The sequence below is a fragment of the Pan paniscus genome, chromosome 11, assembly GCF_029289425.2.
Source record: "Pan paniscus chromosome 11, NHGRI_mPanPan1-v2.0_pri, whole genome shotgun sequence".
In the NCBI taxonomy this organism is placed as follows: Eukaryota; Metazoa; Chordata; class Mammalia; order Primates; family Hominidae; genus Pan; species Pan paniscus.
The window spans coordinates 11,446,226-11,470,980 of record NC_073260.2 but is presented as its reverse complement, the minus strand read 5'-3'; the positions used below and the strand labels follow the sequence as shown (position 1 = coordinate 11,470,980).

At 54.1% G+C, this 24,755-nt stretch overlaps 1 protein-coding gene across 9 annotated transcripts; it reads right to left on the bottom strand.

Moving 5' to 3' along the window:
* Positions 1 to 2,688: 2,688 nt before the first annotated feature.
* ST6GALNAC6 (ST6 N-acetylgalactosaminide alpha-2,6-sialyltransferase 6) lies at positions 2,689 to 24,403 on the bottom strand. 9 transcript variants are annotated; one of them, XM_057298626.2, is made up of 8 exons: positions 23,258 to 24,403; positions 22,526 to 22,621; positions 15,293 to 15,347; positions 13,580 to 13,670; positions 11,850 to 12,029; positions 7,975 to 8,381; positions 4,833 to 4,940; positions 2,689 to 4,156 (listed from the first exon to the last, which is right to left on the bottom strand). In XM_057298626.2, the coding sequence occupies exons 3-8, from the start codon at positions 15,316 to 15,318 to the stop codon at positions 3,967 to 3,969; spliced, it is 1,002 nt and encodes a 333-aa protein (XP_057154609.1). In that variant the 5' UTR covers positions 15,319 to 15,347; positions 22,526 to 22,621; positions 23,258 to 24,403; the 3' UTR covers positions 2,689 to 3,966. The 9 variants fall into 9 exon arrangements, with proteins under 9 accessions (XP_057154609.1, XP_034785014.1, XP_034785018.1 ...); XM_034929123.3 differs by lacking the exons at positions 22,526 to 22,621; positions 23,258 to 24,403 and adding an exon at positions 16,848 to 17,000 and having other exon boundaries at positions 2,689 to 4,152; XM_034929127.3 differs by lacking the exons at positions 22,526 to 22,621; positions 23,258 to 24,403 and adding an exon at positions 16,848 to 16,999.
* Between the last annotated feature and the right edge of the window lie 352 nt (positions 24,404 to 24,755).

Genomic DNA, 24,755 nt, shown 5'->3' with positions numbered 1-24,755 from the left:
GTTGCAGGAGATGTGCCGGGGCCTCCTCACTCTGAAGTTCACATGTGGACCCACCAGTCAGCACGTAGTGGGATTGGGGATTGCCCCAGGGAGCCTGGCTGGTGGGGCTGAGCTCAGTGGGAACCACTGAGCATCCGCAGGAAACAAATGGATGCAGGAAACAGCTGGACGGGAAGCCCAGAGAGGAGCGGCTGCCACTCATAGGTTTGCAGCTGGTGGGAGGCGCCCCCTCCCAAGGAGGGGTGGGGGTAAGGCCCTCTGCACAGAGATGAGGAAGCACCAGCCTCACTAAGGTACCCGGGAGAGGGGTGCAGGTGCAGATGGAGGTGCGGGAAGGCCTCAAACACCAGACAAGTCTGTAAGTTTGGAGCTGGCCAGTGAATGGGGAGCCAGTGAAGGTTTCAGGGCAGAGGGCTGTGATGAGAGGGGCTTCAGGAAGCTCACTTTAGCAATGAGTGGGCCAGTCTCCACTGGGTCCCACTGAGGGGGTGAGAGATTGAGGAGTTGGGGACTAGGCCCACCAGAGTCCCACTTCCTGATGCTCCACTGAACATCCCCCTGGGGAACCGACCCCCTCTTGATGCACCTCTTACTGACCTCCCCCTCCCCAGTGGACAGACAGAAGAGCCACAGCATTCTGGGAGAAATTCTACCTCGAAACCTCTGCCGGGGCTGGGTGTGGTGGCTCACGCCTGTAATCCCAGCACTTTGGGAGGCCAAGGTGGGTGGATCACTTGAGGCCAGGAGTTCAAGACCAACCTGGGCAACATGCTGAAACCCTGTCTCTACTAAAAATACAAAAATTAGCCAGACATGGTGGCAAGTGCCTGTAGTCCCAGCTACTCGGGAGGCTGAGGCACGAGAATCACTTGAACCCTTGAGGTCAGGAGTGGGAGATCACCCTGGCTCACACTCCTGAAGGGAGGCAGGGGTTGCAATGAGCCGAGATTGCACCACTGCACTCCAGCCTGGGTGACAGAGTGAGACTCCATCTCAAAAAAACAAAACAAAACAAACAAACAAAAAAACTCACAAGGAAGGCCAGATGTGGTGGCTCACACCTTCACACCTGAAATCCCAGCACTTTGTGAGGCCAAGGTGGGTGGATCATGAGGTCAGGAGTTCGAGACCAGCCTGACCAACATGGTGAAACCCTGTCTCTACTAAAAATATAAAAATTAGCTGGGCATGGTGGTATGCGCCTGTAATCCCAACTACTCAGGAGGCTGAGGCAGGAGAATCGCTTGAACCCATGAGGCAGAGGTTGCAGTGAGCCTAGATTGCACCACTGCACTGCAGCCTGGGTGACAGAGTGAGACTCTGTCTCAAAAAAAAAAAAAAAAAAAACCTCTGCCTGGACCCAGGTTCCCAGAAGCCTTTGCATGGGGTTGGATGGGTGCCATATTCCCATATCCCCATGCCCACGCACGGCTTTCTGTTCCCCATGTAGACTTTACACGGAGTCCCAATCTTTCCAGCCCCCCAGCCCCACTGCCACCATTACTGTGTCTGGCGGCCCCTGGGCCCTGGGCCATGCCACCTGTCAGCCTCCTGCCCATCCTGCTGTGATCCCATTTGACTTCTCTATGCAAGAAAGATCAAGGCTCTTGCCCCCCTCAGACTGACATTTACGGCCTTGCCTTGTGCCATCTGGCCCCGGGCAGTCTCATCTCTCACTGCTCCCTCCTGCTGTAGCCTCATTGCCTACTGGGTGAAGCTGGGGATCCCACCATGAGGCTTCTCTGTGGGCCACTCCTCCCACCAGACACTCTCACCCTCATCAACTGTGCCTAATACAGTGCACGGCATGCGGCTGCTTATTGGCTACGTGAATTGAGAGGCAGATGCAAGGTGCCATTCATGCCTCTCAGCCCCGGTCACCACCATCCTGGCTGGCCCAGTGCCCAGAAGGGTTCTCTTTCCTGTCCCCAGCAGCTCGGGGACCCTGGGAGATCCCAGCAGGCTGCCTGCCCATGTCTTACACAGTCACTCTTTGTTAGGCTTTGCCCCCGAGGGCATCTTATCTGCCCAAACAGTTTGTAATCTCTGGAGTCACAGACCCCCTGCCTCCTGCCAACCTGGAGTACACAGCCCTTTTGCAGAGAGGCTGGTGGCAACCACCGCTCACCACACTCCTGCCAGTGTTGCAGCCCCGCCAGGCTCCCTCCTGCTGGGTTTGGCAGGAAATCTCAGCTCCCACCCATCAGGTCCCCAGACGCTTAAGGAGCTGAGAGACCTCTGGCTCTGTGGCCTGGGATGTCTTTCCCCTCACCCCTTCTGCATTCACTGCTCAAACTCTTCTCCCAGCTTCTGTGGGAATTCTTCCTAGTGTACCACGGGGCTCCTCCCCTCCTGGAACCTGAGCTCCTTGAGGGCGGTGTCTGGTCCCCTTTTGCCCTTGAAGGAATTGGGGCTCTCAGAGGCGAAGTGACTTGCCCATGGTCACACAGGCAGGGTGAGGTGGGGACAGGAAAAGCCAGATGGGCCTGGCTCCACACGCCCCCACCATCCCCAGAGCCCCCAGGTCTCCACTCAAGACGCAAAAATACACACCTCACTGGCCACTGGCTGCTGAAAAAGCTGAGGATCGCTTTACTGGGAGCCCCCAACCGGAAGACGTGGTCCTGAGGCCGCATGCAGCGCTGGACCAGAAGGCTGTGCTCGACCCAGGAGACACAGGACACAAAGCCGGAGCGTAGGTGTGTTTATTCCTGTACAAATCATTACAAAACCAAGTCTGGGGCAGTCACCGCCCCCACCCATCACCCCAGTGTGCAATGGCTAGCTGCTGGCCTCCACCATCTGGTCCCTCCGGCCTCACAGCCTCCTCCTGAAGCCCTTCCCTTCCAGGCTCCAGAAGAGCAGGAGACAAACACACCCCACTGAGGCCCAGCTTTAATAAAGTGCCTGATACAGAGCCAGGGGACAGAACCCAGGTGATACAGCTCCCGGCAGCCATCCCAGGACGACAGAGGGTCGAGGGAGACCCTCGGAAGCCCCCAGTGACTCCAGACAAAGGGGCAGCCCCAAAGGTGCCTCCAACAGTTGGAAAACCTCCCTGCTAGAGGGCAGAAAAGGAGGCCTGGCCCTTTAAGAGCCAAGCTAATGGCAGCTGGCTGAGGGGCTAAGAAAACAGCTTAAGGTTTTGTCCCGTTTCCTTCAGAGTCCCCCAACCCTGAAGGAGTTTGCGCAAAAATACCCTAAAGTTTTCCAGGAGGTGGGGAGGTCACCCCAGACCCCCCAAAGAGCTGAGCCTTCCAGCAAGGGATAGTGGCTGGGAGGGTCCAGACGGGGAGGACAGACCCGAGGGCACTTGTAGGGGAGGTGGAAAGGGTCTCAGACTCCGCACTGGAAACTGGTGTGGGCAGAAGGGTGCCCAGAGAGGGGGAAGGGTTTGTCCAAGGTCTCAGGGCAGAACCAAGACCTGGATGCCAGCCTCCCACCTCTGGGACCTCCCCACCGCCCCCACAACCTCCACAACCCCACAAATTCTCTGGCCGGGCCTCCAGACAGCTTCTACCCCCACACAATCTCTCTTTCTGGTGCTGGAAATTGAGGGGGCAACACCAAGTTCCCAGCTCCTTGGGACAGGACCCCATTATCCCAGCAGAGTGGGGAGTGATTGGGGGGTCCATTCCTGGGGCTCTGAACCAAGGCCTCATGGGAAAGGACATGTCCTTAGCCTCAGATTGACTCAGAAATACCCCCTCTACCCTGATTGACTGTGCGCAGACCCTGACTGCACAAGAAAGACACCCCTGATTAACCACATAGACTCCCAAATCCCTGATTCGCCAACAGATTCCCCAGGCCCTGATTGGCTGGAGGATACATCCTCCTCAAGGCCCTGATTGGCTGGGAGACACTCCAGCGAGCCTTGATTGGCCAGAAGATGGTCCCTGGCCTAGCGGCTGGGCGGAGGCTGCTTCTCCTCTGACCCTCCTGAGGTCCCACAGGCTGGGTGGCCTAGGTCCAGGAGGGGTGGGAGAAGGTGATGCCATACAGCTGGGCCCACGATGAGAAGACCTTTTTCTCAGTGATGAAGCGGTGGTGGTTGCCCTTGCGACTGTGCTCATTCTGGATGTAGGTGACACATTCGTCCGGCCCCTTGGGCTCGTAGTAGTGGTAGGGCATGCGCTGGAGGCGGGGCCGCTGGCTGGGACAGAGCAGACGGGCGTCATCAGGGCAAGGTGGGCGCTGGCAGGGTCCTTGCCCTTTCAGCCCCTCGCTTACCATAGGACCTCAATAGGAGAAATCCCCATGCCTCCTGGGGCCTCGGTTTCCCCATCCATAAAATGGGTGCAGGGTAGACTAAGTGTGTAACCACCAAATTTTTTTTTTTTTTTTAAATGCCTAAGAAGGCGGCAGTGTGGAGCAGTGGTGAGGGCTGTGAGCACTGGAGCCTGGCCCCTCTTCCTACTGTTTGGAGGACCTTTGGCTACTCATAAAACATACTCCTCAGTTTTTCTCATTTAATTAATGGGAAGAATAACAGTTCTTATCCCGTAAGGTTGCTGTGAGGAGTAAGTGAGAGACTACATGTGGCCATGCTTGGTACCTGGTCAGTATTCAGTAAAGTATAGCTGTCCCCTAGTGGGCTTTTCATATAATGCTACTACTAATAGTTATTATTAATAAATAAACTCTGGCGGAGCTTGGAGTGGAGGCCCCTCAGGAAGGAGAAGAAGCCTAGATCTCTGAAGAACAGTTTGAAAACAATGAAGCAGAGGCCCTCAAAGGCACCTTCAGCCAAGGTTTCCAGCCCCTAGAGCTCCATCCTGTGGCCAGTGCCTGGGTGTTGTCCTGGGAGGGCGCTGGCAAGGAGGGCTCACCTGCAGTAGTTGGGGGGGACCATGCCATAGACATGCACGTGGTCACACAACTCCACCGCGATCACCATGGTAAACCAGCCTGTGCTCAACCACGAATGAGACTTCTCCCTGGGGATGGAGAGGGGTCACGATGAGGGCGCATGCAGGGAGAGATGGGAGCAGGTGACCCAGGGTCACCCACGTGGAGTTCCCTGGAACTCCTCCCATCCACTCATCGGGGCCCCACTCCCACTTTGGTTACCCCAAGTCCAGCCTCGCTGTGGGAGCATGGCATGTGGCAGAGGGCTGTCCAGGCAGAGGTGAGGGGTGTGGAGGGAGCTCCTTTGAGGGGAAGAATGGGAACAGGGCATGCTAGAAATGAACTGTCTCCTGGGGAGCTGGGTCACAGTTGGGCAGGCTGAGTGACTATGATCATAGAGCATGCTAAAAACAGTTGTGCCCATGCTAGAAGCAAACTCCTAAGGGGAGACTAATCAGATAAGTTCATGCTGGAGTGACTGCAGTTCAGAGCAAGGCCTGAAGGAGTAGCCCAGAACCAAGAGCTGTGCTCGCACTACAGTGGCCACCAGCCATGTGTGATTGAGATGGGCTGTACGTGTAAATACACACTGCATTTCTTAGGTAGTATGGAAAAAAGAAGGGAGACCAGGCGTGGTGGCTCATACCTGTAATCCCAGGACTTCAAGACCAGCCTGGGGAACATAGTGAGACCTCATCTCTACAAAAAATTAAAACTTAGCCAGGTGCAGTGGCTCATGCCTGTAATCCTGGCACTTTGGGAGGCCGAGGTGGGCGGATCACCTGCGGTCAGGAATTCGAGACCAGCCTGGCCAACATGGCGAAACCCTGTCTCTACTAAAAATACAAAAATTAGCCAGGCATGGTGGCACGTGCCTGTAGTCCCAGCTACATGGGAGACTGAGGCAGGAGAATTGCTTGAACCCAGGAGGTGGAGGTTGCAGTGAGCCGAGATCGCACCACTACACTCTAGCCTGGGCAACAGAGTGAGACTCCTTCTCCAAAAAAAAAAAAAAATTGGCCGGGCGCAGTGGCTCATGCCTGTAATCCCAGCACTTTGGGAGGCCAAGGCGGGCAGATCACGAGGTCAAGAGATTGAGACCAGCCTGGCCAACATGGTGAAACCCCATCTCTACTAAAAATACAAAAATTAGCTGGCGTGGTGGCACGTGCCTATGATTCCAGCTGCTCGGGAGGCTGAGGCAGGAGAATCGCTTGAACTTGGGAGGCGGAGGTTGCAGTGAGCTGAGATTGTGCCACTGCACTCCAGCCTGGGTGACAGGGCAAGACTCCATCTCAAAACAAACAAACAAACAAACAAAAACTGAATACTTTCTCCCTAAGACTAGGACCAAGGCAAGGAAGTCCACTCTCACCATTTCCAATACAATTGAACATTGTACTGAAAATCCTAACAAGTGCAATAAAGCAAAAAGAAGAAATAGGCATACAGATTAGAAAGGAAGAAATAAAATTGTCCTTATTTGCATGTCACATGATTATCTGCATGGAAAATCCCAAAGAGTCTACAAAAATCTCCTAGAACAGGCTGGGCATGGTGGCTGGCTCACGCCTGTAATCCCGGCACTTTGGGAGGCAAAGGCGGGTGAATCGCCTGAGGTCAGGAGTTTGAGGCCAGCCTGGCCAACACGGTGAAACCCTGTCTCTACCAAAAATACATAAATTAGCTGGGTGTGTGGCGCAAGCCTGTGGTCCCAGCTACTTGGGAGGCTGAGGCAGCAGAATCACTTGAACCCAGGAGGTGGAGGTGCAGTGAGCCAAGATCATGCCACTGCACTCCAGCCTGGGCAACAGAGCAAGACTCCCTCTCAAAAAAAAAAAAAAAAAAAAAAATCTCCTAGAACCAATAAGTAAGTTTAGCAAGGTTACAGGATACAGGATCAACACACAAAAATCAATTTCTCTTTTTTTCTTTTTCTTTTTTTCTTGAGATGGAGTCTCGCCTTGTGGCCTAGGCTGGAGTGCAATGGCAGGATGTCAGCTCACTGAAACCTCCACCTCCCCGGTTCAAGCAATTCTCTTGCCTCAGCCTCCTGAGTAGCCAGGATTATAGGTGTGCGCCACCACGCCCAGCTAATTTTTTGTATCTTTACTAGAGACGGGGTTTCACCATGCTGGCCAGGCTGGTCTCAAACTCCTGACCTCGTGATCCGTCCACCTCGGCCTCCCAAAGTACTGGGATTACAGGCATAAGCTACCGCTCCCAGCCACAGAAATCAATTTCTATATGCCATTTCTATATATTAGCAATTAACAATTGGGAACAAAAGAAGTTAATGCCATTTATAATAGCTCCAAAATTTTTTAAATATTTAGGTATAAATCTAACAAAATATGTACAGGAGCTATATGTTGAACATATTGGGTTAAAAATATATTAAAGTTGCTTTTACTACTTTTTTTCTTAAGGAGATGTAAGATGTAGTCTCATTCTGTCACCCAGGCTGGAGTGCAGTGGCACCATCCTGGCTCACTGCAGCCTCAACCTCCCAGGCTCAAGTCATCCTCCTGCCTCAGCCTCCTGAGTAGCTAGGACTACAGGTACAAGCCACCGCACACAGCTATTCACTAATTTTAAAATGCGATTACTATGAAAATAAATGACATATGTGGCTCACATAGATTTCTATTGGGCAGCACTGGCCTAGCTTTCCTAGGGAGATTAGTCACAGCAGGGCATGCCGGGAGTGATGCATCGCTGGAGCAGAGCATGCCAGGAGCAACTGTGTGCTTAAGGCAAGACATGCTGGGAACAGTCAAGACTTTACATTGGGTACACTATGGGGAGCTTCTCTCAGAAAGATGCTAGGACTGACTGTGCAACCTCAGAGCAGAGCATGCTGGGTGGGAGCCCTTGTGCCCTCACAGCAAGGTATGCCAGGAGAAAGCCCTCTTGGACAAACCAGGCCATGCAGAGCATGCTGGAGAGGACCCATGTGAACAGCTGGACATGAAGAGAACTCTCCTAGGAGGCCCAACCAGAGGACGGCAGGACTTGACTACCCCTCAGAGCAGTGCATGCTGGGAGCAACAGGCCCTCTGGATGGGGCATGCTGAGAAGGAGCACAGTGCTGGCCAGAGGGGGCAGGCAGGAGGCTGGTACCTGTCCTTGCCCGTCTCACCCCGGAAGAGGTCGTCAAATTGCCGCATGCGGCCGGGAGAGACGGCATATGCTTCCATGTTGGGGAACGCCAGGCCCGCTCGCTGGATCACACGCACGAGGCTGCCCTGGGGCTTCTGCATCTTGCTCGGGGGCCCCCAGAAGATGAACACGGTTTCAGGGGTCCGGTTGACAAACTCCTGGGGCCTCCTCAGCACGCGGAACACACTGGAATGGGCCACGACGCGGTAGGTGGTCTTGTTGCCCACATCAGCTGAGTAGCCAGTGGTGGGTGCATCATTCATGCGGATTGTACACTCAGCCCGCTCGATCTCAGGGCCCAGCTTGGTGCCCAGCAGGTGGCTGGAGCTGCTGACAATCACACACTGGTGGCACCGAGAGGGCAGTGTCTGGTGGATAAGGAAAGTCAACATTATCACGGCCACTCTGTGCTGGCCCTGTGCTCCATACATCCAGGCCTCCAGGACCCAGGAATTGTTATGCCCATTTTAAAGACAGGGAAACTGAGCCCATTCATTCCACATTCAGCACACATTGATAGCAAGCTGGTTAATGGCCAAGTCCTGGGGCAGAGCAAGGAGCAAAACAGACCAGGCTTCTGCCTTCAAGAAACAGGTGGGGAGACAGATAAGAATGTACATAATACATGCCAGGAAAAAGAAAGAAAATAGTGGCAAATGGCTAAGCATTGTAGCTCATGCCTGTAATCCCAGCACTTTGGGAAGCCGAGGCAGGCGGATCACCTGAGGTCAGAAGTTCGAGACTAGCCTGGCCAATATGGTGAAATCCCATCTCTACCAAAAAATACAAAAATTAGCCGGGCGTGGTGGCGCGTGCCTGTAATCACAGCTACTCGGGAGACTAAGGCACAAGAATTGCTCGAACCTGGAGGCAGAGGTTGCAGTGAACCTAGATCGTGCCACTGCATTCAAGCCTAGATGACAGAGCAAGACTCTGTCGAAATAAAGAAAGGTAAGAAGAAAGAAAGAAAAGAAACAAGGAAAGGAAAGAAGAAAGAAAAGAAAAAGGAAAGGAAAGGGGAAAAAGGAAAGGAAAGGAGAGGAGAGGGAGAAGGGGGAGGGGGAGGGGAAGAAGAGAGGGGGAGGGGACAGAGAGGGGGGAGAGGGAGGGGAGGGGAAGGGAGGGGAAACAGGGGCAAGTGACCAAAGAGCGACTGCAGCCAGGGCACTTTAGGAGTGGTGGCCTGGAAGGCCAGGTGCAGTGGCTCACGCCTGTAATCCCAGCACTTTGGGAGGCTGAGGTGGGCGGATCACCTGAGCTCAGGAGTTCGAGACCAGCCTGACCAACATGGAGAAACCCCATCTCTATGAAAAATACAAAATTAGCAAGGTGTGGTAGCACATGCCTGTAATCCCAGTTACTCGGGAGGCTGAGGCAGGAGAATCGCTTGAACCCCAGAGGCAGAGGTTGCGGTGACCCGAGATCGAGCCATTGGACTCCAGCCTGGGCAACAAGAGCGAAACTCCATCTCAAAAAACAAAACAAAACAAAAAAAAAGAATCTAATTTGTGAGAGGAATCTAACATAACTGACTCCATCCTGTTTCTGACCTCACAGTCTAACCACCCTTGCTCATTCCTGTCCATAGGCTAAGCTAACTATGAGAGGAATTTACTTTATAGTTTAACTCTGAAGCAAAGATGATAACAGCCACTTCCCAAAACTGAACTCCACCTTGTTTGGGGACTAAAACTGACTTTGTAAAGTTAATAAAAGGCCACAAGGTAACAACTGAGACAGAGGCCTGGACTCTGCTAGGATACAGGTGTAGTAAAATCATTTGTTTTACTTATTTTCCTTTTCCTTTGTCCTTCTCTTCATAGATGCATGATTGCCTGCATATAGTCAGTTCGATAGAAGGTGGTCACTAAGAATTGATTGTCTCACCCCCTGCACACCTTTCTGTCAAGCTGTAGGCATAAACTATAACCAGTCACTATCTCTTAGCTTGCTTTTCTGCTAAGATGTAGCTATAGTTGAATTATAACCAGTCATTGGTTCTTAGTTTGCTTTTTAAAATATAGATAACATCATCGTTGTTTTTAACATAGATAACATCATTATTGTAAAACCTGAGTGTCTGAGATATTTTTCAGACCTTGCAATCTGGTAGATCAATGGATGCCAACCAGACCAGTGGCCCATGGCCCCCACCCAGGAACTGACTCGGCAGGTGAAGACAGTTTCAACACCCCTATGATTTCATCCCCAACCATTCTCTAGTCCCCCTGCCTGCCAAACTATCCTTTAAAAACCCTGGCTTCCAAATTCTGGGGGAGGCAGATTTGAGAACTATCCCACGCCTCCTCATTTGGCTGGCCCTGCGATTGTTAAACCCTTTCTCTGCTGCAACACCCGCAGTCTCAGTGTATTGGCTTTTCCTGGGCAGCAGGCAAGAAGCTGTCCGGCTGTAACAGAGACGTCTCTCTGAGCTGAGATGTGAAGGATGAAGAAGGACCACCTAGGGAAACATACTCAAGGCAGGAGAAACAGCCAGCACAAAGGCTCCAATGTGGAAATAAAGGTGGTACATTGAAAACCAAAAGAAGGCCATTCAGTTGGGGCAGAGTCAACAAGTGGGAGAACAGAAGGTCACAAAGTCTATGTGACCACAGATTCCCAGCTCTCCAAAGAAGACATCTTCCAAAAAGCACCCATGACATTTCCACAGCACCCAGAAACAAGAACCACCTTGTTATTAAGGAAGGTGTGAAAGCCACTCTGGGCTTGTTTTTCCATGGCTGAAATGAATGGGTTGGAACCACATACTCTCTGGGGTCTATTTTTTGCCCACGGAATTCCCATTCACCCTTTAAGGCTAAGCTCAAATGCCACCCTCCCCAAGGCAGCCTTCCCTGAGCCCTTACTCCAAGATCCAGCAACACATCCCACGTACCTCGACTGGCGCTCCCACTTTTCTGAGTGCTAGTTTTTCTGGCTTCCCCTGTGATGCTGGAAGCACTGCAAGCCAGGCTCTGTCTCTCCTTTCCACATCACCCACACTCAAGCTGTCCCATTTTTATTCCGCTTTCAAGGGTTCTTAGGGTAGAGAAAGACTCACTTAGGTGTTAACCTGTCTCCAGACACCTGCTAATGTGCCCTTTCCTAGTGAGGGTGTGTCCAGAGCCCGGGCTCTACACTCTGCATGCGAAGGCCCTGAAGAAAATATAGGAGGGTCAGTGAGGAAGGAGAAAGAGGTGCTACAGGGTGAACCCCAGAAATACAATCTGAATTTCATGGCTACCCAAGGCCAACAGAAGTCCCCAGGAATGACTTTGGCCTCTCTGTGCAGCTGCATCTTAGCAGGGGGTAGGAAAATACCATCTTCTTCCTTCCCTCACTGTGTGGCCTTAGACATGTGACTTCACCTCTCTGAGCCTTGGTTACTCCATCTCACCAAGGAAGATAATAATGCTGCCCTCACAGGGCTTGTCTGAGGATTACTGGTGATCAAAGTGCCTGGCACACACAGGCACTTGATAAAAGGCAGCCGGTATTATTACTGCTTTTGTGTTGTCAAATGTCCCAGTGCTCTGCTCCCAAGCCTGTGTGGGCTCCCCAGCAGAGACAGAGAGCAGTGAAAACAGAAACACATTTTCAAAAGGATTCTGATTCAGGAGATGGTAGGATATTAGCAATAAGGGTGGGGACTTGGAGAGAACTGAGGCCCAGACAGGGGCAGCGCACTTATCCAAGGTCACACAGCAAGCAGCAAGCTGAAATCACCGGAGGCAGGGCCTTGACTCTCAGGGTCCACCTTTCCTTTAGGAAAGAACAGGTGGAGGGAGTGGTGATGCTGGGCAGTAGGGAGGAGCTCCCCAAAGCAGCTGCGCTACCTTGTTGCCGAGAATGGGGACATAGCCGTCAGTGATGCTCCACTTCTTGAGGTTGACAGGTCGGCGGCTACGGCCCCGCAGGGAGCCGTAATGGAAGACCTCATTGGCACTGTTGGAGCTGTAGAGGATGAGGATGGTGATGAGGGCAAAGAGGATCACGAACACTGCTGACCGCTGCTCCTGGAGAGAGGAGAGGTCAGTGAGGGCCCAGCTGCCGGGCAGGCTCAGCGCCCCACCTCCTTGCCACCTACCATGCCTGGTTAACTCCTGCTTTTTGTTGCAGACCAGGTCAGGCACTACTTCCTCCAGGAAGGCCTCCTTCAGCCACCTCAGTCCCCCCATCACAACACTGATCATACTGCATTCAAACTCCCATCCCTCCAATTAGACCGTGAGCTCTGGGACTAGGTCAGCCTTGCTCCCCACTGTATCCTAGATCCCAGGGCCGGGCCTGGAACATGGAAGGTTCTCCGGGAGGGTTTGCTGGACTGGATTGAATATGTCAGGATTCCCTATAGCTGCTGCTAAGAGGATGTCTAGAGACAGGTGGGACATCTGAGTGAGAGGGTCTAGGTCTTCCCCCAACAGTAACTCTCCAATGTATTGCCTCTAGCTCCAAATTTATCCTTTTTGTCTGCTCTGTGGAAATGGATCTGGGCCCTTTAAATATTTTCCCTTGTCAGTTAGCTGCATATAAAACTTTGTGAGTAGAGGGTGCTGGACAGACACTGCAGGAGGAAAAGCATTTGCTTCTTGGTTCTGGTAGGCTTGCTAGGGAGGCTCCTTCAGTGCACACGGCCTCTCCAGTAAGGGCATCTTACCCACTGCCCAGAGGCCAGCAGTGCCAGCAAGTCAGGCATATTGCTTCTGGCTCCCGCTGTGATCACAGCTTCTCCGAAGTCCAGCTCCTACAGTACACTCAACCACCTGCAGCACCTGGAGGCTGGCGGCTTCCCCTCCCCAGGCCGGTTCTGTACTGGAGCCATCCAGTGGGCCATAGCTGGGCCTTCTTCAGCAAGGCCCAGATCTCAGCCTTTATGGGGGCAGGGGTGCTCCTTATATTAATATCTGCTATTCCTGTATTCCTCAGAATTCCAATCCCTTGTTACTCTAGTGTCCTATTATAGTCAATAATTTTTTGCATTAAACTTTTCCTGTTTAATCACTGTGTAGTTTCTTTTTCCTGATTAAACTCAAATTAATACAACCACCCCATCCCACTTCCAAACCTCAGGCTCCACCAAGGCTGCAGTGGATCCTAGGGAAGGGGCATGCAGGGCCAGTCATGTAGTAAGTGCTTAGGAAAGAATGAATGAATGAAAGAACGATGGGGAATCCTGACATTCTCAGGGTCATGCTCGGGCTGTATCACCTTTAACTCTGATCAGTGCACCCTTGCCCCATTTCCCGCTCACCTCCACCTGCCCACCCCTCTCTCCTGCACAGCACTCCACAGTCACCTCAGCTAGTCCTTGACCATCACAGACAGACCGTCAGGCCTGGGAAGGCAGAGCTGACCCTGGGCCCGGGAACAGGCAGGAGCTTGCCCTAAGCCACTCAGAAGATCAGTGGCCAAACCAGGGCTTAAATCTGGGCCTCCCAGGCATGGGCGGCTTCTTGCGGGGAAGAAGAGACTCGTGGTGGCTGGGGCCTGAGACAGGTCCAAAGGAACCCGTTCCATGGAGGGAAGTGAGAGGCTCAATGGGGTTAAGAAATGAAGGCAGACTTACTTTGTTGCTACTCATTTCTCTCCGGCGTCTGCTGAGGGGTAGGTGTCGGCGTCCTGCAGGTGGCCCTGGGGGCAGGGATGTGGGTTCACACCTGCAAGCCACCAGAAAGGGTTATTATGGCTTCGGTCCTTTGGGTCCAGCAAGCCAAAGGCTACACCTTCTCTGCCCCGCACTAGTTCTTCTATGCACCCAGAACTTTAAGGCTCAGGACTGTATCCCTTTTGCAGACGGAGACACTGAGGGCCAGAAAGGCCAGGAATCTGCCTGAGGTCACACAGCCTGGTGGCAGCAGAGCCCTGCCCATTCTCCTCCCTAAGCAGGGACCTTCCCACACCAAGGCAGCTGGCAGGGCCAAAGCTGGCTCCCCTGCTGGAGGACCTGACCTCCACGCAGTAGGAGCCCCATTCACACCCTGCTCTAAACCCTGCCTTGGGTCCCTGTGGTGTCAGAATAAAACAACACCGCTTGTAGGCCCCAAACTCCTCTGCTCTGGCTCTCTCTCAGGTTGGCCTGGAACGCCCTCCCTCCTATGGCCTCCTGACTCCCACTCATCCTCCAAGCCTGGCATGGACCAGGAACTCCCCTAGGTCCTCCCGTCCCCCCAGGCTAAGAGCTGCCTGCGGGATACAGCCCACCCAGGTCCTCACTCAGTTTCCCCGTGCCTCCACAGCCACGGAGATTCAGGAATATCGCTGAATGAATTAATGCATTAACAAGCAGGATCTCTCGGGGGCTAAGGGCACAGACTCAAGTCTGAGAGGCTCGGTTCTAGTCCAGGCTCAACAGTCTCTGCCAGGGCTGACTCCTCATCTGTCCAATGGCTGTAATCACAGTCTCAGGGGGTGGCTGGGGGGGCCTTTGGAAGACCTGGCAGTGAGGAGGCCGGCCCAGCTTTGCTCCGCACACCCCAATCTCTTCCTCTCCCACCACCAAAACCCAGCTCCTTTCCAGGGTTCCCCACCTGCGAAAGGGAAAATGTACTGTGTCCAGCCTACCTCCAGCAGACAGGCCGGGGGCAGGGCGGGCAGGAGTGCAGAGGGAAGAAACTGGGGCTTAGGGGGCCCTCCTCAGCTCCGTCCCCTGCTCCAGGGGCCTCTCAGTTCCTGTATTCTCTGAGCCCTTTGACCTAGCCGCTGTTTACTCCTACACGGCCACCAGGAATAGCCAGAGAACCTCGGGCCAGAGGAGGCTTGGCACACACACCTCGCTCCTGATTGGTTAGATCATGGCCCCGCCCCCTCTCCAACCCCGCCCCCTCCCCGTGGGAGCGCCCCTCATCCGGAGCTCGGCTTCGGGTTTCTCCAGCGGCTGCCCCTCGCTGCCAGTCAGGGAGGCCCAGACTCCTATCTAGTCCAGGCCCTGCGGTACAGAGCAGAAAACGGGGCCTCATCAGAAGCAGGGAGCGGCTTGTTCTTGCCCTCACAGACCGTTAGAGCAAAAGACAGGAATCCAGAATCCTGGGGTGGCCCCATCTGCCCTGAGACCTTGGCATTCAAGGCGCCCAGGGGTCCAGCCGCCTCTATCTTACTACGCGTGGCCACCCTTTCCTGCGGATGCCCCCTGCCCGCCCCCCACTTTCCCACCTTTGCCCGAGCTGTGCCCTCAGCCAGGACCACCGTCCCCCTGGTCCGCCCCGTCACAATCCTGCTCTGAGAAGGCCATGGTCAGTACAGCATGTCAGCTGCCAGTGCGAATCCCGGTTTCACGACTTACTGGCTGGGGGGCCTCGAGCAAGCCATGTGACCTCTCTGAGCCTCAGTTTCCTCATCTGTGAAATGGGAACAATAAGAGTCGGTAACTCAAGGGGTTGTTGGAAGGATTCAAGCAGATGTGGCAAGGAACACGCGGGGCTTGAAAGTGCTCCCACATTGGCCGGGCGCGGTGGCTCACGTCTGTAATCCCAGCCCTTTGGGAGGCCGAGGTGGGCAGATCACGAGGTGAAGAGATCCAGACCAGCCTGGCCAATATGGTGAAACCCCGTCTCTACTAAAAATACAAAAATTAGCTGGGCGTGGTGGCGTGCGCCTGTTGTCCCAGCTACTCCGGAGGCTGAGGCAGGAGAATCGCTTGAACCCGGGAGGCAGAGGTTGCAGTGAACCGAGATGGTGCCACTGCACTCCAGCCTGGCGACAGAGCGAGACTCCGTCTCAAAAACAAAAACAAAAATAAATAAAATAAAATAAAATAAAGAAAGAAAGAAAAGAAAGTGCTCCCACAATGCCAACAGCTGTTAGTCTTGTGGTTAATCACTGTTCAAGGCCCGCCTCTCCAGTGTGTCAGTGAAACACTCCTCCCCTGACCCCAGTGCGGCGACTTTCCCGGAATATCAAGGAATGTGTGGGAATGCGTTCTAAGCATCACCCACGCACTGAATCCAGGCAATGCATGGTAGGAGCTCTTGTTGCCCATTTTACAGATAAGGAGACTGAGGTTCAGAGAGGCAAAGCGCCTTGCGGGGCCGCCCAGAGCCGGCTCCAGAGCCTTGTTTACAGGCTTGTTTACAGGGAGCTGCCCAGGGCTGAGCCTGACTTCGTCTCCCTGGAGGATCCCTCTCGGCTGGAACGGGTCAGAGGCCATGGAGTGTGTGCCCAGGACGTGGCTCGGCACCGGCACCAGGGCGGGGGTCTAGGGGTGCCGGCCTGTTGGGGAGCGGCTTGCTCACGCTGGGGAGGCGGCAGCCCCGAGCGCTGGGCCAGGAGCATGGACTCAGCCCAAGGCTGGACATGCAGGCGAGCTGAGCGGGAGCCGAGGGTGGGGGCCACACCCTGACCTCTGTTTGGGGGCTTTCCTTCTTCCAGCCCCGGGAGTCCTCCCGCAGATCGGGACGCCCCCACGAGCCCGCGTGGGAGGAGGGCTCCAGGGAGAAGGGGGAGGGGGGCTCCTAAATCCAAGACGATGCGGGACGCTGAGCCCGTGCGTCCACCTGGTGGGGGGCTCACCCAGCGCGCGCCTCGCGTCAACCCCCTCCCCACCTCCTGCACTCCGGGGGTCCGGAGCCCTAACCCCAGCTGGGAAGAAAAGACAGGCAGGACCGCTGACGGGGTAGTCGGCGGCAAGAGGCCCAGCGGACCCCGCGACAGACCCTGGGCGCGAGGACCGGAACCTCGGGGCGCGGCTACCAAGGGGGAAGGGGTCTAGGGGTGCCGCCGGGGGACCCGCATCCATCCCCATCCCCGGCGATTAGCAATCTCCTCTCCCGGCGCCCTCCGCCCCAGCCCCCTCCTCCGCCCCCGCCCCCGCGGCCCGCTCCCGCGCGGCGCCTGCTCACCTCCGGCGGGGAGCGCCCGGCCCCCCGCGGCCCCCGAGCCCCCTCACATGGCGCCGGGAGCCGAGCGCCGGGGTCCGCGCTCCTCAGGCCGCCCAGGCCTCGCCGCACCCGCGGCCCGCCGGGTCCTAGCGCCGCCGTCACGGCCCGGCCCAGGCCTGGAAGGTGGGCGGAGCCTCGGGGCCGCGGGTGGCTCCGCCCACGGGCGGCGCGGGCGGGGAAGGGAAAGGGGAGGCGGACCCGGGTGCCGCCGCCTGGTGAGCGCCTCGGTCACCCCACTGGGCAGCCCGGGGTGACCACCAAAATACAACAGCCTTTCGGCTCCCTGCAGTGTGGATCAGGCCCACTTCTAGCTCTCTTTATTGCCACCATGACCCCGGATGGGGAAACTGAGTTCCGGAGCACGCTGTGCTTGCACTCAGTGGAGTTTCTACCTGGGCTCCCCAAAGAGGGCCTCCAGCTCCCTGCCTTGCACCCTGTAGTCACCTGGGCAAACTTAGGGTTCACCCTCAGATTCAAGTTCCGCTCTGCCATTCGCCAGCTGCGCAGCCTTAGCGCATAACTTCCCTTCTCCCTGCCTCTGGAAAATAGGGAGAAGAATAACTTCACAGAGCTAGGAAAACTTAAGATGTTCCTTCTTGTAATTACCAGGACATCCATGACATCACTCTACGTGATAAGGAAAAATAACTTAAGTAGCCATTGCTAGGGGACTGCTTAAGTTAAGGCACAGCCTGCCGAAGTGCACGAGGAGGCTGTTAAAATGAAGGATGCGGGCCAGGCGCGGTGGCTCGCTCACGCCTGTAATCTCAACACTTTGGGAGGTCGAGGCAGGTGCATCACCTGAGGTCAGGAGTTTGAGACCAGCCAGGCCAACATGGAGAAACCCCGTCTCTACTAAAGATACAAAATTAGCCTGGCATGGTGGCACATGCCTGTAATCCCAGCTACTCGGGAGGCTGAGGCAGGAGAATCACTTGAACCTGGGAGGCAGAGGTTGCGGTGAGCCGAGATCACGCCATTGCACTCCAGCCTGGGCAACAAGAGCGAAACTCCGTCTCAAAAAAAAAAAAAAAAAAAAAAGAAGGATGCAGGTCAGTATGTCTTGGCAGGAAAGAATGGCCAGGATATTTATAGGATATTTACGTGAAGAAAGCAAGTTAAAGAACTGCCAGCCAGGCCCAGTGGCTGTAATCCCAGCACTTTGGGAGGCTGAGGTGGGTGGATCACCTGAGGTCAGGAATTAGAGACCAGCCTGGTCCACATGGTGAAACCCCCTCCCCCAACCCCCCACCCCACCCCGCCTCCAGTCTCTACTAAAAATACACAAATTAGCGAGGCGTTGTGGCGGGCACATGTAATCCCAGCTACTTGGGAGGCTGAGGCAGGAGAATCACTTGAACCCAGGAGGCAGAGATTGCAGTGAGCCGAGATCATGCCATTGCACTCCAGACTCCAGCCTGAGCAACAAGGGCTAAACTCCCTATCAAAAAAAAAAAAAAAAAAAAAAAAAACTGTCTTGGAAACAAAGTTGTAAACATTTGCATTCCACAGCTGAGTACACATGCCCTGGAGAAATTCTTGCAGATGTGCCCAAGGAGGTTCATAGCAGCATCGCTATGGGGAAAAACCCCAAATATCCATCAACAAGAGAATGGAATTGTTTTATACAATGGAAGGTTCACACTGTGGAATAATATGTAACAGGGTAAAATCAATGATCTACAATTACATGGATGAATCTTAGAGACACAAGGAGTGAAAAAGAGGTATTGGAAGATAAGTAAAAACTACACAATAGGGGCCAGGCGCGGTGGCTCATGCCTGTAATCCCAGCACTTTGGGAGGGGAGGCAGGCGGATCACTTGAGGTCAGGAGTTCGAGACCAGCCTGGCTAACATGGTGAAACCCCGTCTCTACTAAAAATACAAATAAATTAGCCAGGCGTGGTGGCACATGCTTACTTGGAACACGCTACTTAATCCCAGCTACTTGGAAAGCTAAGGCAGGAGAATCGCTTGAACCTGAGAGGCGGGAGACAGAGGTTGCAGTGAGCCCAGATCGTGCCACTACACTCCAGCCTGGGCGACAGAGAGAGACTCCGTCTCAAAAAAATAAAATAAAATAAATTAAAATAAAAATAGACCGGGTGCGGTGGCTCAGGCCTGTAATCCCAGCACTTTGGGAGGCCAAGGCAGGCGGATCACCTGAGGTCAGGAGTTTGAGACAAGCCAGACCAACATGGTGAAGCCCAGTCTCTACTTAAAAAATACAAAATTAGCCAGGTGTGGTGGTGCATACCTGTAGTCCTAGCTACCCTGGAGGTTGAGGCAAGAGAATCGCTGGAACCGAGGATGTGGAGGTTGCAGTGACCGAGATCGTGCCACTGCACTCCAGCCTGGTGACAGTGCGAGACTCCATCTCAAAAATAAATAAATAAAAATAAAAGCAAAAGTCAAGAACAATGGGGGAGGAATCAAAGAGGTATGCAAGTTACAGTAACTGGTCTTTAAGTGGGGACTGAGTTCAAGAGGTTCATGATATTTTTATGCTTTATCACTTTCAAATATGACACCATATCACAATATTTTAAAAGATGCAAAAAAATAAATAAGGAAATGCCTTTTGCCTATCACGGTGATTAGTGTTTTTGGTTTTTTGTTTTTTATTGAGATAAAGTCTCGCTCTGTCACCCAGGCTGGAGTGCAACGGTTCAATCTCGGCTCACTGCAAGCTCCGCCTCCTGGGTTCAAGTGATTCTCCTGCCTCAGCCTGCCGAGTAGCTGGGACTACAGGCGCGGGTCACCACGCCCAGCTAATTTTTTTGTATTTTTAGTAGAGATGGGGTTTTGCCATGCTGGCCAAGCTGGTCTCGAACTCTCGACCTAGGTGATCCGCCTGCCTCAGCCTTCCAAAGTGCTGGGATTACAGGTGTGAGGCACTGTGCCTGGCCAGTGTTTAGTGTTAATAGTGGTTATTTCTGGAATGATGGGATCTGGGGCTGCTTTTTTTCTTTTGGTTTAACTGTATTTTTCCAAAAATTTTAAGATAATGGTCACATTATTATTATTATTATTATTATTATTATTATTATTATTATTTTGAGACAGACTTTCACTGTGTTGCCCAGGCTGGAGTGCAATGGCGCGATCTCGGCTCACTGCAACCTCTGCCTCCTGGGTTCAAGTGATTCTCCTGCTTCAGCCTCCTGAGTAGCTGGGATTACAGGCGTGTGCTACCACGCTGGGCTAATTTTGTATTTTTAGTAGAAACGAGGTTTCACCATGTTGGTCAGGCTGGTCTCAAACTCCTGACCTCAAATGATCCACCCCCCTTGGCCTCCCAAACTGCTAGGATTACAGGCATGAGTCACCGCACCCAGCCCACACAATATTTTTATATATTTAAAAATGTATTTTTTAATTTCTAAAAACAAACTGCAATATATAGCATAATTTTTTGCTTGCTTTTTTTTTTTTTTTTTTTTGGAGATGGAGTCTTACTCTGTTGCCCAGGCTGGAGTGCAGTGGCACGATCTCGGCTCACTGCAAGCTCTGCCTCCCGGGTTCACGCCATTCTTCCGCCTCAGCCTCCCGAGTAGCTGGGACTACAGGTGCCTGCCACCACGCCCGGCTAATTTTTTGTATTTTTAGTAGAGATGGGGTTTCACTGTGTTAGCCAGGATGGTCTCCATCTCCTGACCTTGTGATCCGCCCGCCTCGGCCTCCTAAAGTGCTGGGATTACAGACATCAGCCATCGCACCCGGCCTTTGCTTGCCTTTTAAAAATACATAACTATGCATAATATTTGTAAATGCACACATAAAGTGTCTGGAAGGACCCACAAGGACTACCAGCAGTTGATTCCCTGTTAAAGTGAAGGTGGGGCAGGACGGTTGGGTGCTACCTTCACTTTTCCCTTTATAAACTTCTAGGTTGTTTGCACTGTACTTATATGGGAAGTTAATACCAGTTTGTTTCCAATTAAAACAAAAGTCAGCAGCAGTCCCCCAGGGTCCAGCCTTTAGGCCATAAAGGCACTGCCCACCAGGCAGGGAGGGGGTGGCCCGCAAGGGTGGATTGGAGGCTTCCTGTCCCTGGTGCCCACCTCCATCCGCTTCCTGAGCCTCAGACCAAGCTCCACCCATGGCCCTCCTAGGTCGCCGACCCCGCCCTACAAGTGACAGGATGGAAAACCACGGAGTGGGGGCAGGGCGGTCAGACAGGCAGGAGGCCTGATGAACTTGACTTCTGAGGACTCAGAGCCTCTAGCCCAAGGCCACCCAGGGGGCTGGGGGCTGCACCAGGGAGGGAAACATCCCGTCTCCAGCCCTTCTCACTAACCCAGGCCAGTGACCCGAATCAAACACCCAGAAGTGAGAGGGTGCTTTGGCCCTGCTCCTGGACAGCATCTGGGCCTGGAGCTGCCTGTCCCGCCTGCCATGTCTCTGGGCCCAGGCTCACTCCAGCAGGATTTGCTTCAGGGCTGGCTTCCCTTCTTGGGCCCCAAGAACGACAGCAACCATCTCAATAACAGTAATAACAAGGATGAGAAACAGAGCAGCTTACTCTCTGCCAGGCACTTTGCAAACACACCTCATTGAATCCTTATGGTGGCCTATGAGTTGGGTACTGCGGTTAACCCACTTTCCAGAGGAAGAAACTGAGGCTCAGAGAACATGCAGGTGGCAGGGTTGTTTTCACTAGGCCTGTCTGTTTAATAACCACAGACATTCTACACGGAAGCCTTGGGTCTGAGAGAGCCAAGCCAGGCCACACCAGGACGTTCCTGCATGGTGGCTGTGGCCAGTCCTCGTGGGCCTCCCCCCCGCCAGCCCTTCCCCCACAGTCCAGGAGAGCTGGCCTCTGCTTTGACCCTTCCTGCCTCCTACACGGGTAGGAGAGGCCCATGTATCCCCTGCTTCCTGACCCTTAGCAAACTTCTTTGATCTGTTAGGATTTTTCCCTTCCATGGTATTCTGGAAAGAGCTCTAAGAGACCCCCTCACCTGCCGCAGCTCCCAATTCAAAGAAATCAAGATCAAGGGTCGGAGAGAGAATAGAACTTGCCCAAGACTCCGCAGCGGGTCCTGGGCAGAGCCAGGCTGCAAGCCAAGCCTGGGGACTCCGGCCTCTCTCCCTCTAGGCTTTTGTCTTGGCGGGGGGTCTTCTGGAGAGGAGAGGCCTGTGAGAGTGGCGGGCAGGTGGGGGCCTGCACACAGGGGCTGCTCCATAGCCCAAGACCTGGGCTCCCAGCCAGAGGGTCTGGAACGAGGAAGTACTGCCTCTTCCCCCACAGAGGCTGGAGAGGGCAGACGGGCCTAGATGAGCCTAGACGCTGGGGCCCACCAGTCCCTCAAAGCCAGATGTTCCTGTTCTCACCTGGGTGTGTGAGATTTTTTGTTTCATTTTGTTCCTTACAAAGTGAAGCTGTGTGAACCGTGAGCGTGAGCTCTGGGCCTGGCTCCATGGCCCTTCTAAGGAAAAGGCCCCTTAGGACACCTCTGGGCTGTGAGGCTTACCTGGCTTCCCCTCTGGGCTTGGAGGAAGTAGGGTAGGTCCTCAGCCAGTCTGCTGAGGGGCAAAGGAACCAGGGTATGAACAGGAAAACAGAGGCCCAAAGAGTGGCTGCAGATTCAGGTGATCCCTGGGGCTGTGGGGAGGCTCCTGCCCTGGGCTCACCTCAAGGAAGCTGCAGGAACTGCTGTGGCAAAAGCAGAGAGTCTTCAGTTTCCTGATCAAGACAGCCTTCAGTAGACCCCGAGCCAGCCACCAGACCTGTCAAGGATCATCTCCATCTGCCTGGAGGAAGTGAGTGACGCATCACTCCTGCGAGGTCACCACCCCCAGAAAGACACACGATTTGGGTCAACCCAGTAGTAAATACCCCACCCAAGGGTAGGGCCAGGTTAGAGGAGCCTCTGTGTCCTGGGCCCAAGGGCTGGGTCAGCCTTTTCCCAGGGGATAGAGAAGGAAGAGGAGGCAGCCTCCCAGGAGGGAGTGGAGTTCAAATCCCATCAGAACCAGCGGACACTAGGCCTTGGACACCCAGGATGAGGCAGGGAGTAGGGAGACAACCAATGGGGCAGGGGCTTCCTGCCATCTGTCACCACCAAGGAAAGGCAGGGCCAGCCGAGGGCAGATGAACCCCACGAAAAATGCTGGCTCCACATGTCAAGTGCCTGCTATGTCCTAAGCCACGGGGATAGTCCACTGTCTGAATCTGTGAGGTGGGGACAATTTTAACCTTTTACAAATGACAAAACAGGCCCAGAGAGGGGTACTAATCTGCCAAGACCACAACAGCAGAAAGTGGGGCCAGAAAGAAGTCAGGCCTTGATTCCAGGGCCCTCCCTCCCTCTGAGCCCGGAAACCCCCTCCACCTCCGCCTACCAGACTCCATCCCGCCCTTACCTCTGCCTGACACCTGTTGAGAGCTCTTCGCTCTGTGCTGTGGCTCCGCTGCCAGCCTGCTCCTTGCTTCGCCAGCTCAGGGCTCTCCTCCCCCCTCCCATTCCTGCAGAAACTTCTGGGTCCACCTGGCACTGGGCAGGAGGAAGCCGGGCACAAAAGCGGTGCTGTGAACCAAGTGCCAGGTCTCAGCCCCCTTTGTGAAAGCCAAAGGCTGGAGGGAGAGTGCGCCGGGTCACCCAGAGCCCCCGGGACTACTGGCTACATAATTTCTGGGATCCAGTGCAAAATGAAAATGCAAGTCCTCTTGCAAAAAAAAAACAAAAACAAAAAACAAACAAACAAACAAAAAACCTAAGAATTTAAAGTTGGCAACAGCAGAGCATTAGCATAGGGCCCTGATCCCTGGAGCTGGCAGCTAGAACCCCAGGGCTGCATCCCAGCTGACAGCCCGAGGCCCTGGCCCAGTCCTCTGAGTCTTCCCGTCCCCAGATGAAGTAGTGATGCCTGGAAGGGGTGATGCTTGTGGGCTCTCTCCAGCCCAGGGGTGCAGGGCTGAGGTCCTCGGGCTCAGCTCTCAGAACTGGTATTGCACACTGGCCCAGCCGCTCCACAGTTGTCCGGCTTCAGCTGAGTGGCCTCAGCTCATCTGTAAAACCGGCTAGCACCAGTCCTCCTCTGAGGATGGCAAGGTTCCGCTGGTGGGACTTTTTTTCTCACTTTACAGATGACGAAAGTAAGGCCTGAGCCAGACTAGACTCCCTCACAGCAGCCACCCAGGGCTGCCCTCTGCCTTCCTGTTTTGCTGGGAAACCAAACCCACTTTCTTTCTTTCTTTCTTTTTGAGATGGAGTCTCACTCTGTCGCCCAGGCTGGAGTGCAGTGGCATGATCTCAGCTCACAGCAACCTCCGCCTCCCGGGTTCAAGCAATTCTCCTGCCTCAGCCTACCGAGTAGCTGGGACTACAGGCACCCACCGCCACATCCTACTAATTTTTTGTATTTTTAGTAGAGACGGGATTTCACCATGTTGGCCACACTGGTGTCGAACTTCTGACCCCAAGTGATCTGCCCACCTCGGCCTCCCAAAGTACTGGGATTACAGGAGTGAGCCCCCGTGCCTGGCCCACTTCTTCTTCTTCTTTTTTTTTTTTTTTTGTAGAGACTGGTTTTGTCACGTTGCTCAGACTGGTCTCAAATTCCTGGTCTCAAGCAACACTCCCGCCTTAGCCCCCACTGTGCCAGGCCCAACCCCAGATTTAATGGCTAATTTAACTTGCCATTTGACCCAGGACCAGGGAAGCAATATGGGTGGAGGAATTTCCCTCCCACTCAGAGTCGCTTCCTCCTGGCCCTGGCTCTCCTCTCACTGGGTACAGAACGGGGTTCCCAAAGAAGCCTCCGACTTGGGGTCAGTTTCCTGGGCCAGAGCAGTGAAGGGACCAGCCCCCCAGAGGAGCCCTGACCTGCTGGGGAAGGGGCTGGGCTGGGGCCACCAGCA

What these genes read in the sequence shown, in the direction of transcription:
- ST6GALNAC6 (XM_034929123.3), bottom strand. Translation starts at nt 15,318, where the DNA reads ATGGCTTGCTCGAGGCCCCCCAGCCA. An exon ending in TGCTCGAGGCCCCCCAGCCA is followed by an intron (nt 13,671 to 15,292) that starts GTAAGTCGTGAA and finishes GGTGGCTTGCAG; the next exon opens with GTGTGAACCCACATCCCTGC. An exon ending in GAGAAATGAGTAGCAACAAA is followed by an intron (nt 12,030 to 13,579) that starts GTAAGTCTGCCT and finishes TCCTCTCTCCAG; the next exon opens with GAGCAGCGGTCAGCAGTGTT.